The 16,021-nt window shown below is 39.5% G+C and overlaps 2 protein-coding genes across 3 annotated transcripts; one reads left to right on the plus strand and one right to left on the minus strand.

Annotated features, from left to right (window-relative positions):
* Positions 1 to 4,389: 4,389 nt before the first annotated feature.
* On the minus strand, positions 4,390 to 13,204 carry LOC306825441 (uncharacterized protein). Its single transcript, XM_079346212.1, has 7 exons — positions 12,877 to 13,204; positions 11,297 to 11,520; positions 11,052 to 11,153; positions 10,055 to 10,156; positions 9,238 to 9,351; positions 8,388 to 8,496; positions 4,390 to 7,238 (listed from the first exon to the last, which is right to left on the minus strand). The coding sequence occupies exons 1-7, from the start codon at positions 12,989 to 12,991 to the stop codon at positions 5,671 to 5,673; spliced, it is 2,334 nt and encodes a 777-aa protein (XP_079202338.1). The 5' UTR covers positions 12,992 to 13,204; the 3' UTR covers positions 4,390 to 5,670.
* A 68-nt stretch (positions 13,205 to 13,272) lies between these two features.
* Positions 13,273 to 15,805, plus strand: pdf (peptide deformylase, mitochondrial). Of its 2 annotated transcripts, none has more exons than XM_079346214.1 (3): positions 13,273 to 13,359; positions 13,895 to 14,550; positions 14,782 to 15,805. In XM_079346214.1, the coding sequence occupies exons 2-3, from the start codon at positions 13,923 to 13,925 to the stop codon at positions 14,937 to 14,939; spliced, it is 786 nt and encodes a 261-aa protein (XP_079202340.1). In that variant the 5' UTR covers positions 13,273 to 13,359; positions 13,895 to 13,922; the 3' UTR covers positions 14,940 to 15,805. The 2 variants fall into 2 exon arrangements, with proteins under 2 accessions (XP_079202340.1, XP_079202339.1); XM_079346213.1 differs by having other exon boundaries at positions 13,307 to 13,664; positions 14,782 to 15,799.
* Positions 15,806 to 16,021: the final 216 nt, after the last annotated feature.

The raw sequence follows: 16,021 nt of genomic DNA on the forward strand, positions 1-16,021 counted from the left end.
AGATTTAAAGTAATGTGTTTTAATTATTGTAATTTAAATTTCATTTGGTCATTTTAAAGGTAAAGGATGTGGTCTCTTGACCAGACTATCTCATTCTCAAGGAACCTCTCACATATCTGCCGGCAAAACACAAATTCATGCTTCAACTTTTGTATATCAAAATTCTGTATGCCAAATCTTACAATTTACTTTTGCTAACTGCAAATAGTGAGTTGATATCCAAAAATAAACCTGTTAAAAAATATTTTCATATTACCCAGTGAGGCTCAAGCACCAACAATTCAGCATGTACGCTTCACAACAACAAACTGTTGGATATATAGTGTTTCATGTAGAGATTAACCCAAGAGCTTAGACTCACACTCGGCAATACGTACTATGCACCAGCATGCTTAACCCTCAGTGCATTCTGTTTGAGCGCTTTTCTTTGGCCCTGGCACTCTTGGAAAAGGTGTGCTCAGGCACGCTACAGTTCATGCACAAGCACGGGCTCCAAACATGGACAGCCTTCCATTATCTAGAAATCCCAGAGTTTTAGGCTATATATACCCGTTGACCATGATGTTTTAAAACTCAGACTTCTGAGCTCAGGTCTATCAGAGGAAGCATTTGCTTGGTTCTTTAATTATCTCAGCAGTCAGTTACAGTGCATAAGATATGACGGGGTATGCTCAGATTTTATACCCATCCACAAGGGTGTGCCGCAGGGCTCTGTGTTAGGTCCACTTTTATTTGCAATTTATGTAAATAATCTTGATCAAAATGTGACAAATGCCACTTTACATTTTCATGCTGATGACACTCTTGTGTACTGCTGCGCTGCATCTCTTGCACAAGCAGTTGAACATTTACAAAATGCCTTTGTTGTCATTCAGAATACTCTGCTTGAATTGAAACTTGTTTTAAACACAGATAAGTCGAAGCTTGTGTTTTTTAGCAGGTCAAAGAGTGCTTCACAAAATGTTCCTATGTTGTTTTCTGGTGATGGAAAGGAGATTGGGGTTGTTCACTGTTACAAATACCTGGGCATATTGATTGATGACTCCCTAAATTTTAAACTACAAGTTCTATCGCTGGTAAAAAAAAAAAAAAAAAAAAGGGAAAAAAAAGCTGAGCTAAAACTGGGTTTCTATTTTAGAAACAAATTGTGTTTTTCTTTTAATGTAAAAAAGCAACTTGTTGCTGCAACTTTTGTACCTGTTTTAGACTATGGGGATGTTTTGTATATGAATGCTTCTGCTCAGTGTCTTCATATGATTGATACTGCTTACCATGCATCCTTGAGGTTCATCACTGGTTGTAGAGCTCTGGCTCACCATTGTGAGCTGTACTCCCGGGAGGCTCTTACACTGGTCGAGTTTGGATTCTGTGTACCAACCTGTTTTTGAAATAAATGGACTTACCTCCTGCTCCCGAGAGTTATAAAGTCATGCATGTTGGTTCCCGTTTCATGGTTCAGTGTGACAAGGCCTTCGTTTGTGGTCTTACCACACAGAGAAAAATGCTGAAATTTCACATTTTCTCAGTTTATGACGTCACAAGTTGGATTCTGGAAAGAAAATAAATCCCCTCCCCTCCCCTGGTATCTCCACCCATGGACTCCACTTCCTGCTTAGAGCAAAACGTATGCGCAGGTCTGCCATTTTTATTTTCTCTACAGAGGAGTGATGTCTTCTGGGAAAACTCAGGGTGGTCTCATTGCATTTAAAGGGACAAACACCAAAACAGAGTGTTCAGAGAGAGCTGGTTTCTACAGGGTCACAAACCTCCTCTGGTGCTTGATTCATGTTATATTTTCAACAAAGCACAGCACAGATGTTTAATTTACACTGTTTGAAAAGGTGAAAAGGGGGAATAAAATGTCCCCTTTAATGATGGATTCACTCAGTGGCCAGTTATGTGCTGTCCATTTACAGTCACCCTTCCGTCTCTGTGATTCTGTACTTGGGCACACACTTTTTGCTAAATGCAAATATCATTAAACTATGCCACAAGGGCATACAATGACAGTGACACTTTTCTGATAATTACAGGGAACCAACCTTAGACTTATAGGCTGCAGGGTTTAACACAAGAATTGGATGTTTCTCCGTTCTGCCATCAACCAGTCCAAGTCTGTTATATTTCTGACATTAACAAAACACTTGATAGACATTTGGGATAAATGTTCACCTGTCAAGACGTCTCTTTAGAAAGCTCATCATATTCATCAAGCATGCTTGTTTGCTAACATTTGCTTACAAGGACTAAGTACACTATGCAGCCAAGGTGAATGTTTTCCATTTGTTGAAGAACAGCAATATTTGTTGAATGGCTTAAAAAAAAAAAAAGGGCACGCATGCATTGTTGCTTAATCAAGATGGAACATCACATGCATCTGATGCAATACTGATAAGGAGTTAAAATGGCTACAAAGCTTGTGCACATGAGAATAAATCAATAAACAGAAATCCACCTTTAAACAAAAGTCACCCAAAAACATTTTTCACATGATGCACTCTTCTGTGTTCTTGTTGTTTGATTGACAGTATGAGACTTATTTCATAGAATACTTTTAATGTCATCTTATGAATTCTTTTTTCAGTCTGGATTCACTTATACAGAATTATATAACCCTTATATAATGACTCGTGGGAACTTTGTACCTCACCATTCAAACAGCCATCTATCAACATTGAAAGCGATGTGGTAATTATTTCTGTTACAGCGAGTGACCTTTTAATTCAAATGCATGGGGCCTATAAATATACAACAAGAAAAACAATATAAATGCATGGGAGCAATAATCTATCCCTAAACTTTTTTTTTATATCAGATTGTGATTTCCTCTTGGTTGTCTCATGTGAGAATGAAATGGTACATTTTCAAAACAGAGATTATCCTTAATATCTTCATAATGTTCATGTGTTTTATATTATTTTATTTTAACATGTTCAATAAATGACTTATTTTAATTGAATTGAAAACAACCTTGTAATTAAGCGTGCAGTGTCTTGGTGAAACATACTAGTCCCAATTCTGAATAGTCCCATGAAAAGTCTATCTATCTATCTATCTATCTATCTATCTATCTATCTACCTCAACAAAAACACAATTTCTCAGATTTTCTAGTTTGAGCTGGTACACTGTTACTGATCAATGCTCAGATCAAAAGCCAGTAACCAATGCCCTTATTTTACCTTTACCATTTAGGCAAGAGTTTCACTACCCCCAGCAGCACTAAGTAAATACATTTACTGTATGTAAACACAGGGGTGAACAATTGCCCTCGCTGATAACCTATTTTAGCTGTGTTGTTCACATATTAGACCATCACGCAGGCAGTTTGTGTGGTGTCATGCCACTGGACATCCCTTCAGAGCAGACTTTCAGTGAGATGATTGGATAACCCTAGCAGTGAGCATGACTCCCAGTGGTCGGTCGATGGAGCTTGACCCCTGGATAGGTCCATGTCATAGCATCAACAATGACGGTAAGTAATCTGTAAATAATTTGTTTGGTGAACTTTAGACGAAACACAGACAAATTAATGAAGCACCTAGGTCACATGGAAGAGAAAACAAGTTTCAGCACAAGTTTTTCACAAGTTTTCAATTTAAACAATTAGATCCATCTAAAACATGCTGAGTTATTTTACAGCTCATAGATAACTGTATGAACTTGGATTATCATTGAAGAGGAAGTCCAGGTTTATAAAGATGGATCCTATTTTTCCAAGTTCATCGTGTATTCATTACTTGGTCACTCCTGCTAGTAAATGCACCATGGAGCTACAGTAATTGTTGTTGCCCCTGAGAGACTCTTAACAAATACAGTTGTGTTCATCTCATGAACAAAAAATAATCATTTTAACTTATAGGGCACAGGAATTGCTGGTCTACCACTGCATCAATCTGTTTGTTTTTATTACACATTTTTTGTGCTACACATACAGTGTACTAAATACCACAAAATTAGCCAATAATGGAATTGAAAGAGCCACATCTCCTGTGTTTCGCAGTTTAAATGATAAAAAGAGGAATCAGATGGTCTTGTAAAGAGCGATGTAGCAGCTTGGTCTAGTGATGTCCCTGATTCTGAGTCTGTAAGAAGCAACAGGCATTTTTATTGGAAGTACTTTGAACAAGTGGGTTTACTCAAAAGATCACACAGCAACCATTAAAACACTTTGGAGATTTCTCAAGCTGTACCAAGGTATCGAACCTACAGACTGTCAGACTTTACAAAAAAAACAACCTGGCTCTGGTGAGAATCTCAAATGTTGTTTTATTCTTATGTCGTCGATTTCAGGAAACAAACGATCGCAGAGAGACACCTTTGTCTCAGCTTTAAAAAACACTCAAACATTCAAGACTCAAAATGTGAAGACAATCACTGAAAACTACATTTATCAAAGCTTTTTAATGTTTTGCTTTCCAAACACAACATCCAGAATTCACTCTGAAATTCACTAAGTCATGTTACACATTACTTTTTCAAGTATACATACAATTAAATAAACTCTTTTCTGACAACAGTGCAGTCACCTCACCTCAAACAAATATTTAAAAGCACAGTTCAGTTAGTTCTTTAAAAAGCTCCATGTAAAACAATCACTCATGCTTCATGCTGTAATACCAAAACAGTGAATTTCAAAAAGAGTCATTGATCAGAAGGAAGTTAGGTTAAAATTCCCTGAGGTGAAACCCCTGACTAATCTCTGAAGTTGTTATTCTTGGTTTTAAGACTAAAATTGAGAATATTTTCTAATGCAGCCTTAGCTTCTAGGACTGGCAGATTCAAGTCTATTTTCTCAGCAATGAACATCAGTTTGACTGTTTCATATTGCAATGTGACCTTTTAATTTGATGCAACGATTAAAAAAAGAATCAAGTCAAACCGAGAGGGTTTTCCTATTAAATTCAACTGTCGGCCTTTTAAACTTGGATCAACCAGATTATGACTTTAGACATCTGAAATAGTACATGAAGTAATGAACCAGGCTGATGAATGATGAATATCGTCCTATTGCAGCACATGAACTCAGTGCTAGATAGAGTCAACACCAAAACCAGATGGAAGAGTCTGAACTAACTAAAAATGAAGCACCTATTGTTGTGATGCAAAGAGGTGTGAGCTGAAGTTCGGTCACATGTCTGGTTTCTTGTTGCTCCTGTTGAAAGTGAAGATTCACATTGACAGAGAGCTGACACTTTCTCGTTTGTGTGTGAATTTTGTCAGGCTGCATATAACAACTTTCTTGCCCTTGAACATATTTTCCAGTAAAATCGTAAAGTTGTGCTTTGCTGAATAAAAAAGTACAAACCTTAAAGGATAGCAATCTTGCAAGTCTAACACTTAAAATTTCAAGTCTTGACACCGATCTTTAGCACACAGCAGATCGGTAAATGTTTTATTTTTTACCATTTTAGATATATTCAAACAAGGTTGGATGCTGTAATGCAACAGACACTCACTTGCTGATAAGGCACACTGTGGATTTTGTTATTGTAAAAAACAAAATCATGAATACCTCTTTAATCAGCGGAAACTGAAAAACTGACATTTATTGTGTAAAATATACACATTTGCACATATATCAGTAAAGTCATGTTTTAAACTCAATTCAGTATTAGCATAGTTATGAAAATGTCTAGTGATGTTCATACTCAATAAATACGTAACAACCCTCATATGAGATTCATGCTCCATGCAGTCTCATACTCTAGAAGAAGTCTTTTCTTCTTCATGCTGGGTTTGTAGTCAGGGTCACAATCCAGCGGGTTTTCTCCGTCACTGCTTGAAGAGAAGCTCGAGTAAAGAACGTTTACATCAAACGATGAATCTGCATCCTCACTATTATCACCACTGCCGTCTTGGACCACAGACTCCACATGTCCAGTTGAGGATCTCCCCACGGTCCCTCCGTGACACTCACGCCGGGTCAGCCTGACAAGACTCACGTACGGCTGTAGCAGCTTGGACTGCAGGAGCATGGCCTGACTATTCAGCGACAGCCTTAGCTCTGCTCTTTGGGTTCTGCTAGCCTCAGAGCTGACAGAGAGAGAATTTGAGTTTGAGGAAGTGGAGACGACTGTGAAGTGCGTCATGATATTGTGTCCATCAGGGTGAGAATTGCTGGAGGATTGAGGAGTCGAGGTCATAGAGTCTTGTGTAGGAGTTACAGAATTATTCAATTCTTGATGCAGGAGTGGAAAACTGTTTGGATAGGCGGGTGAGGCTGAAGGGTTTCCTCTGACTCTGGCCACAGCCTTCGAAGCATAGATGTTGGAAGGACCAGCCAGTCTGCACTTCCTCAAAGGTCGAGAAGAATGCTGTCGAGTCAGTGATGGACAGCAGGTAGAAGTAGCTGCATCCCGAGATACAGGGGCTGATTGGACTTTATGTCTTGTGTATTCAGGAGATTTCTGTGCCAAGGCTTTTGTTTGGTTCAATATGGAGTCTATCAGTGTTTGGCGATGAATGGCATTATTTCCTAAAGTTAGGTTCCCATCTGGCGGTGCTTTTAGGCATTTAAAGGTAGGCATGAATCCTCCGATTGTGGCAATGTCCATCAATCGGACCACTGGTGACAGCAGTCCAAGCTGCAGAGCATCACTAGTATGTCGAGGTTCAGTCCCAGATGTTACAGTCAATCTAGAGAGCTGCTCATTTTCAGGCTGTGCTTGCTCAGATGCCTGCGTGGATGTCTGAGAAGGTTTATATTGTTGGTCAGGGCCTAACGGGATGAGGCCAGAAGGGGTGAGATCCCCTGAGGAAGAGCCAGAGGAGGATGACAAGAAGAGTAAAGGAGATGAAGAAACATTGGCCTGAAGCTGCAACTCTTCGGAGAACTCGTTTGGACACTCCTGCAGGATGCTCTTCACCCATCGCTGGTGTTTGGAGCAGAACTGAGGAAAGGAGGTGGCTTTCTGAGCACCTTCAATACCCCTCTGTTTGATTTCCACCTTTTCATCAATACTGCTCTTTTCCTCCATCCTTTTGACAACCTCACATCTTTCCTCTGTTTGTTGACGTCGTCTTAAATCTGAATCGTCTTTCTCCAACAGACGACGGCTGTCCTTAGACACACCGTGGTCAGTCTCGTCGTGCAGGTGCCGTTTGGTTTCCACTGACCTAAGACGAGCCCTTGAGGAGCTTCCTTGCAGTGCAGACTTTATGAATTGAGAGCTTTCCATTTCGTTTTTTCCATTTTTTGGTGACTCAGAATCCCTCTCTGAACAACATGAAGCAGCATCTAATGGAAATCAAATGAGAGCATGTGTATGGAAAGGGTTTATTTATGATTAAAGATGAAAGAAAAATATAAACCTTTGTTGCTACTGGTGCAAATTTTAAAGTTGTTATAAAACATATAAGCTTGTGAGTTAAAGCTAGCTTGCAGGCTCTGAAGCTGGGATGGAAAGCTTTGAAGAGAAGCTTTTTTCTGACAGACAGCTGCTTTTTTGAAGATGCAGCGTTTTCAGAAGGCTTCCGGCACAAACCTTGGTCACAACGAAAACTAAACAGATTTTACATTCAAAACTAGCTGAGCTCCTAGAAACAACATAGAGCTTAGCTCACAGCTTCTTCAGACCTCTGTTGGTAATTAAATGATGAACAGTGAAATGTCAATTTTATACTCGTTTGTGAAGTTGGGGTTATGGTTAGTGGTGTTGTATTTTTGAATTTCTAGATTTTCTATCTCTGGCTTCTCATTTGGCGACCCGTTCGTCTGTTGAATTGTTGTTACTGAATGTAATTGTCTGAATGCTACTGTGACTGTGCTTATTCCCTTTTTATTGTCTTGACTTCTTTCAATGACTCGGTAGGCTGTGAAACTGAATTGCCCTTCGTTGATTAGTAAAGTAGTGTGAACCTGAATAACAGGTGGGAAAAAAACAAAATGAGTGTCAACTTCAATGAAAGGAGGCGCCGTAACGCAGTGGTGGCGCAGTAGAAGCGCACGTGTCCCCATAGAGGCTACAGTCCTGACACGGGCGTCCAGGGTTCGACCGTGGCCTCTTTCCCGTATGTCATTCCCCTCTCCCTCTCTCCCTCTCTCTCTCTCTCTGATTTCTGACCCTATCCACCTCTAGGCAAAAAGACTTCAACGAAACATTGTTTCATTGTGTGTTGAACTACCTTCATGAGATCCATCTATCATGTGTATGCAGTTCATACTATTTTGCTTTTTGTATTTAAAACTGTAAAAAACTGTAAAGCTCTGTAAGTTTAACTAGCAAGAAAGGTGTACAAGCTTTTATCCTTTTATTGTATCTCCTACTGTATGTTGAATGTTTTTATTTTAATGACAAGGCAAAATGGTTCTGGACACTTACGTGAGGCGAGTATGACACACAGTATATTCTTTGTGTTAATCGGTATTTGGTGGTTTGTTTCTTACCACAATGCAGCAGTTCCTTCAGAGTTGTCGCTATGGTCAGGGGGGCCGAAGTAACAACTTCCACCAACAGCTTCTCCTCCTCAGTCACGGGACTATTTTTCATGAGTATCTGTTTCAAACGGTCAGAAATGAAAAGAAATCCAATCAATGACCAATTTCTGTCATGATATCATAACGGAGGCAACGTAAGTTAAACTTTCACTGAACACGGCACTGAAACACCAACTGGCTAAAAACACGTATTTAACAGTTAGCTTTAAACTTGAGCTTTGGAAAACAGCAATCAGAAAAGTTCACAGAAACTTCAATCACAATATTGATGGCAGCAATTTCTTACATGATTGATGATTATGGTCTCAAGACATACATACACAACCAGCTAATGCTATTGTGGATTTAAGGTTTCCAATGGCTTACAAATGATTATAGAAACAAACATCTTTACTTTTGTTTCACCATAATCACATAACTCTGATTCTGGGGTTGACAATAAGGGTTTTTTTTGGGTAAATTTCAAGGTTTGCAATCATATAAAGCTAAGACAATCTGACCTCCATTTATTTGATCAACACCTCAAAACAAAACAGTGAATGGATCTTTCTCTGCACTACAACCTATTGGATAACCCTTACAATGTTTGCAAACCTTTAATCCAGCACAATAACATTATGACAACATCTGAGCTTACCCCTCAGAGGTTGATGTTCGGAAAAAAGAGGATGTGGTTCAGAGGAAAAGTGTGTCTTTGCTCAGTGCATCAAAACTTTCACATACATAGGACATGCAGTGGTTCCCCAAAAGTCATGCCTTAACCACAGCAAAGTGTTAATAATTGTTTCATGAAACACACCTTGTCCACGTAGGTATCTCCTGGCAGCAGAGTCTCCAACCTGTGCAGATAGTGCAGCAACCTGTCCTCGACCTTTTGAGCATAGTGCTCACCGTACTGCTCCTCCATCTGATTCTGAAAGACACAAAGCACTGAACATGACACCTTGAAACAACCCCAAGTTTGATCTCTTTTAAGTTGCAAACCGATGTTGTTCGAATTATATTAGATCACACGTTTGCAAAGGATTGCAGGTTTCAATTGTGATAAAGAATCATAAACTCGATTGCACAAATCCTGTGCAAACACAATTTGTTTACTTAACTGCAACAGATAAATATTTTCTTTGGGCCAATACGTCTGTTTACTGTTTTGTTCAGTGGACTTTCATACTTGTGTTCCAGAGGTTCCAGGGAACCGTTTAATCCATCAAAACAGCCGAACATGTTTATTCTGGTACATCATCCTACACTGCTTATCAACAATGAAATAGATTTTTTTCTCACAACATTATTTACAATCACAGAGAAGGGTAATCCTGCCAGTTCCTTCAATAAGCAGGTAAAACGTAAGCGGTTATGCTTAAAATGTTGACATATAGCGCACCCTGCTGGACAGAAAAGGCCCCACACCCCGGGCCTGAGAAGGAAAGCAACGCCGAGTACTCATTCGACACACAACAGGTTCCAGAGAAGTTAAAGAAGAGTCACATCTTTGCACCGTCGACTGATGAAAGCTGTGAACGTGTGCAGTCTCTCTGAACCTAAACGTTTTCCTGCATCTTGTTTTCTACCCTTTAGGCCGAATGTTTGGAAACAGCATGGTGAAATACACTTACCTCGACATAATCTTTAAGTTTGTCCTTGTCCATCGCAAGCGTGTGTGTGAAATTCTTGAATTCCAGATGGTTCTTCTTCATTAGGAACATTTGGTGGCGGCCCTGTAAAAACAACAATGGACACAAAAGTACCGGTATGATTTTCATACTAACAGAAGTTATTGTTGCTGTGAAGAACTGTAATGATTAAGAAGACGACATGCATTGAAACATTTCGTGCAAAATGACCTTCCTTTAAAAAAGTGTTTGGCTGCACTTGAAACAAAGGGACGACTTAATCACTGATGAATTGAGCCTACACATTCGTTCAGGCAAGTCACTGAGCCACGTTCTACTGTCCTACCAGTGTTTGGATCACAGCTGATCTTGTGCAAGAACTCGTCAGCTGATTTGCTTCTAAGCATCCTATTGGCTAATTGAACTCGTGTTGCCTTTTTTAAGCTGCTCTAGCCTGCTGCTCCCTCTGCAAGGACATTTCGGCACAACTGCTGCTGTGTGTTGTGGTTTGCTTGGCATCAAAATGAGAGTGATTCATAAATATAAGTCGCAAAAAAAAAATCAAAAACTATGAGCTGAAAGATCCGAAAAAGGCTCTGTAGAGTTAATGATGATAATATGAGATAACGTTGATATAGCACAAGACTCAAATCTAACTACAAACTGCTTCAAAATCTAATCACATCTTAAGATAATAAAAGTATCAGGATACAGGTCATGATTCTGTTTCTTAAAGGTTATGTCAGACCATATAATATCATATTATATGATCTGGGGTTTTTTTATATCAGCTCCCTGTAACATCCAACATCAAAGAATAATTTTTGGGCAGTTTTATCAGTCAGACAAAGAAGTCTTTCCAACTAAATTATTACAAAAAATCAAAACCTGTTGTTTTTTTAGAATTGATACAGTCATAAGCCGCTGTGATACTCAGTTACTAGGAACACGTTTACACCTCTACAAAGCAGATACAGTGCTTTAAAAGTTAGACACTTACACACTGATCTTGGTACTGGGGTAGTTTACTGGGGAAGTACTGGTTGATTTTAAACACTGTGTCAACCACTCCTCGGCCCTCCCTCAGCATCTGCATAATGACCTGGAATAAGAGACAATGACCAAAGAGGTGGGAGAAGGAAAACAGAAATCAGGAAACTGTAGGGCTGTACCACTATACAAAGTAACAATGACTTTCTCTGACTGTCAAATCAATGGATGCTCAAACTACAGTCCTTCACATACCATGGTTTTAAGGCCAAACATGATCTTCATGTGTTTGATGGGAGCCACCAGTCGAGGCAGAAGTCTGTAAGTTGCTTCCAGAAACTCCAGCGCTCTCTCAAACTGCTGCATGTCCCTTTTCTTCACGATGAAATACACCTGTGCAGAGCCAACACGCAACCTCCATGAATCCTCAAGGCTAAGAGGTTGTGAGTCGATTTCTGGCCATTTTGACGAGGTCACAACTGTAAAACAACAAAAAAAAGGGATTAAAAAAAAATATAAAAAATCAACAGAGCACTTTTTCTTCAGAATCCAATGTACTGTACATGTGAAAAATTACATTGCAAGGTTTGCACTGATTGGTTTATTTCTTTAAAAAGGTGCACATATGTAAGGTAGTGAAATTTTAAAGTTGGAAAAAGTTAAACTATTCTTTGCTTTACTTTCGAAACTGAATACACAAACTTCATTTAAAGGTAAAAATGGGTCCCTCAACACTGTCTGGAGCTAAAAAGCTACCTGGAGAGGTACAGTGTCACTGCTGCGGGCCCTCCACCATAACCTCTTGTGCAACATTTTATACTCAAACGTTGTTCCAGGGACCACATTTTCCTCTGAGGACAGCAACAGTTATGAACATAAATAACAGAATCTGTATACTTATCCAAGTTTCACTTTTCTCTACCAAAACCACTTAGTGCACCTTTAATTTAAGATGTATTACAAATACATAAATTATGTTTCTTTTTACAATGAGCAATTGCAGCTATTTTCATTTGCATACATTTTTTATCACTGACATTACCACTTGTAGTTTGTTTTGTTTTTATTTCCGGGATGCACTGATTGTGAAAACCAGGCTCGATACCAATACCAGTGTTTCAAATGGCTATTTAGCTGATTCCTATGTTTCTGACATTGCTTCTTTTTGCAGGACTCAATCCCACAATACCGACATTTTCACTCATGATTGACCATGACAAAGATCCCAGTTGCCCAACAAATGACTTCCTCTGCCCCTGTTAGATGCACCTGCACATTTGAATTAGTTTTACTTTAGTAAAAAAAATACACAAGGAGTTAAGGTGGAGAGCCTGCAGCAGTGATACTGTAACTCTCCTGGTACGTTTAGCTCCAAACATTGTTCAGGGACCCATTTGTCACAATTGAGAATCCCAATTCAATTGATCTGCCTTAAACATGTCCTGGTCTAGGACAGGAGGACTGCAGTATAATAAACTGATAAGCTTCTTATTCTGTTGGTGGTAATAACAAATAATACAAAAGAATACAAAAGTATACTCATTTTACACATGAACATAGTCAATAACGTGTGTAAAGCATATTTACATTCCTTTAGTTTATGTGAGAAAGTCCTGTAAACAAGTGGCATAATAGATACACTGTGGTAAACTGTGCGATTTGCAAATTATATTTTAGTTACCAATCATTATATAAAAGTAGGCAACTGAAATTGTACACCACTAAAACTTACTGAACTTTAACTGAAAACCAAATCCGGCATCAAAATAAAATGTAACTGGAGAGCATTAGGAAGTTAAAATAGTATTTAAAAAAGAATAACAAAAGAAACCCACCTTCCTGTAGGTCTAAGAGTTTGTGTGCCCAAACATGCTCAATGATCCACAGAGGTAACTTGGGGAAGCTCTGCAGACATCTTCTGTTGTCAGGCTGCAGCTGATCTTCTTCCATCAGGAGCTCAATGTGAGAAAGCTGCACGGCTGGTGGCCAGCTGCACCCTTTAAACTCCGATTCATGAATAATTCTCACACCTGCCCACCGTGTTGGACATGTTCCAGCAAGTTCAGGAAGAAAGCCTAACACCTTCAGTTGATGTGAGACTGTTCAAAACAAACGCGCTCAAAAGCGTTTCGTTTTCAAAACGTTGCAAATCAATTCCTTGTCGAATTATTTACTGCTTTCAAAATAAAAGTTTTCCGGGAACAGTTCTACCCTTTTAGAAAGCGAGCGAAGCGTGTATACTTTTACTTTGAAATTTCCTGAGCGGCATAATCTTCTTGACCAGGATGTGTTTTGTTAGAGTGGTTGACATCTCTTCTGTGGGTTTTCACCTTCTGTCCTGAATATGTGTGTTTTTCTTAGTTATAAGCGAAGCCTACACATTGTTTTACGGTAACGGTATGCACCATGCTCAGTCGTGAAAATACGTATTTGTTGCATTAGTAGCATGCTTTGAATTACGCTACCATACAGCCACATGCTCAGGATTTTGTGCAGAAACAGAAGCTCGCATGTTATTTACACCTGCGTACCCCGTCGGCGGTGTTTACTGGACTGCTGAACTAAGTGTGATAAAAGGAGGAAGCGCTGTGCAAAACTAACAACATAGAGGAAGTCAACAAAGGTACAAATATGATCCCTTAGAGATACCTGATTAAATTCAATTTAATGTTGAGATCTTTGTACATTTTCGTGCTCTCTAGTTGTAGGTCAGAATAGTTGACATGTGCAATCAGAACAATTGAAACGTCCTAAAATTGCATAAAAACACGTTTCGGTAAACACTCACACTTATGTTATGTATGTGGTATGTTACATCAACTAATTACCCCTCTTGTGTTTAATTTTCAACAGTGACTTCTATCCCAGCAGCAGCTCCACCATGAGCATGAACACAGGCGTTTCTCTGCTCCAGGTCTCAAGGAGGGGATTAAGACTTTGTGCTTCTAAAGTCCCTCCCTGCAATGCCAGGGTCCCACTCAGTTTAATAAAAACCTCGACTTGTGGTCCACATATCTCCCCCTTCCTGCCTGTACCCAGTAGTCACTCTTACTCCAGTAGAGTCAAGGTGCGGTCATACCTTCAGTACATGAAACACAAGATCAAACCCCCTCCAACTCCTCCGTATGGACACGTGTGTCAGGTCGGGGACCCAGTGCTGCGTGCACATGCTGCTGCTGTTGATCCAACAGCTATTCCAGGACCTGAGATCCAGAAGGTCATCAGCACTTTGGTGAAAGTGATGAGGAAAATGGAGTGTGTGGGACTCAGCGCGCCTCAGATTGGGGTGCCGCTCCGCATCCTGGCTTTGGAATATCCGAAGAAAATGTTGGAAGAGAGTTCGCCTGCGTCGAGGGAGGTCCGTGGTCTTTCTGCACAGCCTTTGAGGATCTTTGTCAACCCCCAGCTGAGAGTCTTGGACGGACATACTGTGCTCTTTCAGGAGGCCTGCGAGAGCATCTCAGGCTTCTCTGCCACGGTTCCACGCTACTTATCTGTGGAAGTGTCTGGTATGCATTTTTATAATACAATTATTTATTTCTTTTCTTCAGATGGTCATTTTGTGCAAAATTTGAAAGATTATATCCCACCTATTTATTAAAGAATACAAAAAATGTGGATAGGGAGGCTGACACTGTACCAAGATTTTAATTTGAGTTTATGTTCTATTTCCTTTATGTTGCCACATTTCTGATACATTAGTGTATTTTTTCTTTCCTCTCTGTATATTCCTCATGCAGGTCTCAATGAGAAGGCTGAGGCTGTGACGTGGCAGGCCAGTGGCTGGCCAGCTCGTATCCTCCAGCATGAGATGGACCACCTGGATGGGGTTCTGTACATCGACCGCATGGACAGCAAGACCTTCCTCAACATCAACTGGCAGGCATACAATGAATAGAAGGACAGATCGCAAACAGTTACACAGAAATCTATACAGTAATATATACCTCTGCATACATCCACATCATTCTGTTTATAAAAGCTACTTTGGAAAGGATAACAGACTGAAAAACTAATAAATCAGTTTTGAATTCATCCAATATTAAATATGTTGTCAGACGATCTCTGAGGGGTTCCTGGAACATTTCTGACAGTGGTTTATCTTTTTTGGTCTCACATACAACCAACGCCAGCTCAAATGTGATTATCAATACTACAATCTTGCCCTCCACCTTCAGATTCTGCATTCATTTGCAGATATCTGTTCACCTAGATTATGCTGGAATTTAAACATACATTTTCGTTAATTGGCCGCCCAGAATCATAAAAGCTTCAACTGACAATCCGTTATTGCAATGATCAATTGTGTCTATTTATTCATTTCAATTCAAAGGGCTTTGATTGGCCTGACGTTTGAACATTTGCCAAATATTGTTCATCTTTAAAAGGCAAAGACAGCTGTGTGCTCTGAGTCTTCAGTCTTCAGTGAATAAAGAAGCTTGGTGTGGGACTTTGATCTGAAACAAAACTACTTGTGTTACTAGTTTAAAGATTTGGGGATGCTTTTGGAGCTCAGTAACTTTTTTTTTTTTTTTCAACTCAGGGAGAGAAATGAAAAACATCAAGATGTTTCCACCATTAATACTATGAAACATTAAGTTGCTCTCATTTTATATGGAGTAGTAGCCTAAAAAAGTTAGAACAGGGGCTCCGGACATGTCTTGGACATGAACAGGCAAGACAAGGAAACGCATCAATGGAGGATTAAAGACACTGTAGTGACATAAACAAGGAAAAAAAGGACAGTAGAGTGAATCTGAAGTCTTTCCAACTCATGTTGGGTAAAACATGTGTTGATAAGTTTGTTTCATATTATTTATATTAAGAAAAAGCCGGGTGTATAGCCAACCACGTTAGGTATGAACGAGCTTGTATATGAAAAATATTTGCATAAATAGGATTATACACACACACACACACACACACACCTTGTGCGGCTTCCTCTCAGTCATGTTTCTTGTTCCCCGTCACCTGTGACTC

Source organism: Symphodus melops (assembly GCF_947650265.1).
Source record: "Symphodus melops genome assembly, chromosome: 6".
NCBI classification, from domain to species: Eukaryota; Metazoa; Chordata; class Actinopteri; order Labriformes; family Labridae; genus Symphodus; species Symphodus melops.